This window comes from Polistes canadensis, unplaced genomic scaffold (assembly GCF_001313835.1).
Source record: "Polistes canadensis isolate GaletaPanama2010 unplaced genomic scaffold, ASM131383v1 scaffold_569, whole genome shotgun sequence".
Classification (NCBI taxonomy): Eukaryota; Metazoa; Arthropoda; class Insecta; order Hymenoptera; family Vespidae; genus Polistes; species Polistes canadensis.
The window spans coordinates 20,011-22,397 of record NW_014570116.1 but is presented as its reverse complement, the minus strand read 5'-3'; the positions used below and the strand labels follow the sequence as shown (position 1 = coordinate 22,397).

General features: G+C 27.0%; 1 protein-coding gene across 2 annotated transcripts in view; it reads left to right on the top strand.

Moving 5' to 3' along the window:
* The first annotated feature begins 6 nt into the window (after positions 1–6).
* Positions 7–2,387, top strand: part of LOC106792707 (ATP-binding cassette sub-family G member 1-like) — a 4,754-nt gene continuing 2,373 nt past the window's right edge. Inside the window, exons 1-4 of one of the 2 annotated variants that reach the window (XM_014759209.1) lie at positions 7–80; positions 843–1,026; positions 1,723–1,868; positions 2,059–2,297. In XM_014759209.1, coding sequence (XP_014614695.1) covers positions 25–80; positions 843–1,026; positions 1,723–1,868; positions 2,059–2,297 — 625 coding nt within the window. In that variant the 5' untranslated portion in view covers positions 7–24. Of the gene's footprint in view, positions 81–842; positions 1,033–1,722; positions 1,869–2,058; positions 2,298–2,387 lie in introns of those variants that run through there. The other variant, XM_014759210.1, reaches the window with a different exon arrangement.

Below are 2,387 nucleotides of genomic sequence, written 5' to 3'. Positions count from 1 at the left end.
AGACCTGGTGAACTTACGGCTATTATGGGACCATCGGGCGCTGGAAAAACAACACTCATGGATATCCTGGCAGGTTTTATGTCAGTAATTTAAGAAAAAAAAAAAAAAAAACGAAATTGGGGAAAAAAAAAAAAAAAAAAAAAAAAAACAAAAAAAAAAGCAAAAATAACGCACAATAATAATAATAATACTAATAATATTAAGTTGGCAATTAAATGAATGCAAATTTTAACACACGAAAACAACGATAAAATTCGCAACCACTTAGTTGCCAACCCCCATTAATAATAATAATATTATTAATAATGACAAAAAAAAGAAATGATAATAAAGTAATAATTAAAAAAAGGAATAGAATATAATAATAATAATAATATTAAGTTGGCAATTAAATGAATGCAAATTTTAACACACGAAAACAACGATAAAATTCGCAATCACTTAGTTGCCAACCCCCATTAATAATAATAATATTATTAATAATGACAAAAAAAAAGAAATGATAATAAAGTAATAATTAAAAAAAGGAATAGAATATAATAATAATAATAATATTAAGTTGGCAATTAAATGAGTGCAAATTTTAACACACGAAAACAACGACAAAATTCGCAATCACTTAGTTGCCAACCCCCATCAATAATAATAATAATAATAATAAAAAAAGCAATGATAATAAAATAATAATTAAAAAAAAAAGAAGGATAGAGAATATACAATAATAATAATAATAATAATAATAATTTGTAATATCATTCGTTTAGTTAAAATTCATTCGACAACACATTGCTGAGTTTATTTAAAAAAAAAAAAAACTAACATTGTGTTTTTTTTTTTTTTAGCACATCGTCATTCGAGGGAAGCGTCACGGTGAATGGCATTGAAAGGAACCTCGTTGAATTTAGGCGTTCATCGGCATACATTATGCAGGACGACAATATGCAACCACTTTTCACGGTTGAGGAAGCTATGCTTGTGGCAGCCGATCTCAAATTAACATTGAAGCCACGTGAAAGATTGCGCAGGGTATAGGTCTATCACAGAGTTTTATTTAAACAAAGCAAATAATAATAATAATAATAATAATAACGAGATAAGAGAAGAAAAGAAATATAATTATAATCGTTTGGAAGAACACAAGAACAAAACAAAAAAATCATATGCCAATTATTATTAGGGTGAACCAAAAAAGTTCGTGTATTTTTTTTTATTAATATTTCCAAAGTAAATTTGATAAAAAAAAGAAAATAATTTATCATACGTTTCAAGAATGCGTCAGTTGTATGAAACGTTGTAAAGGATGCGAAGGTTTCAAGGTAAAATGTTATTCCATGAAAATGATACACGAACTTATGGTTCACCCTAATAGTTACAAGAGGCACCCCCCACTTGTGTTTTTAACTTTGTTTATAAAATTATAAACGATATACGATTAATTACAATCACCTTTTGCCATACTTTGACGAGTCTGACTCATTGATAACGATTTTGAATTAAAACATTAAATTATACGGCAAAGGATTTAAATTAATTTATATATATATATATATAGTCGTATATTAAATCATTCATTAATATTAATTAATTTATATATATGCCACGCGTGTGTGTCGGACGTGCTTTGTATAGAAAAAAAAAGCAAAAGAAAATAAGATACATTTGTTATGATTTAATAAAAAAACACTGTATTTATTGTTTGCATTTATCATTTTTAATCAACAGATCGAAGAAATTTTGTCTGTGATGGGATTGACAGAAACGCGATACACCCTTATCGGTGCCCTAAGCGGAGGACAAAAAAAAAGATTGGCCATTGCATTGGAATTAATTAACAATCCGCCTATTATATTTTTAGACGAGCCTACGAGGTACGTGTTTATAATATTTATAATAGATTAAATTAATTAAACTAATAATAAATTAATAAATTATAGTAGAGATTAAATAAATTAAAAATTATTATTATTATTATTATTATTATTATTATTATTATTATGTTTGTTTGTTCTGTTTAATTCTCATTCTCATTATTTTCTTTCTTTTTTCGATTAACGTTAGCGGATTGGACAGCGTCACGTCGAAACAATGTGTCAGATTTTTAAAACAATTAGCATTAGAAGGAAGAACGATAATTTGTACGATACATCAACCTAGTGCATCGTTATTCGATATGATAGATCATCTGTATATAGTTGCTGAAGGATATTGCGTTTATACAGGTGGAACGCATAATTTGGTGCCATATTTAAGTAGTCTTGGTTTACGTTGTCCTACACATTATAATCCTACGGATTTTAGTAAGTATAAAATAATAGTAGTAGTAGTAATAGTAGTATTAGGGTGAAACAAAAATTTGTGCGTTTATTGTGTTGAAATGTTGAAACTAA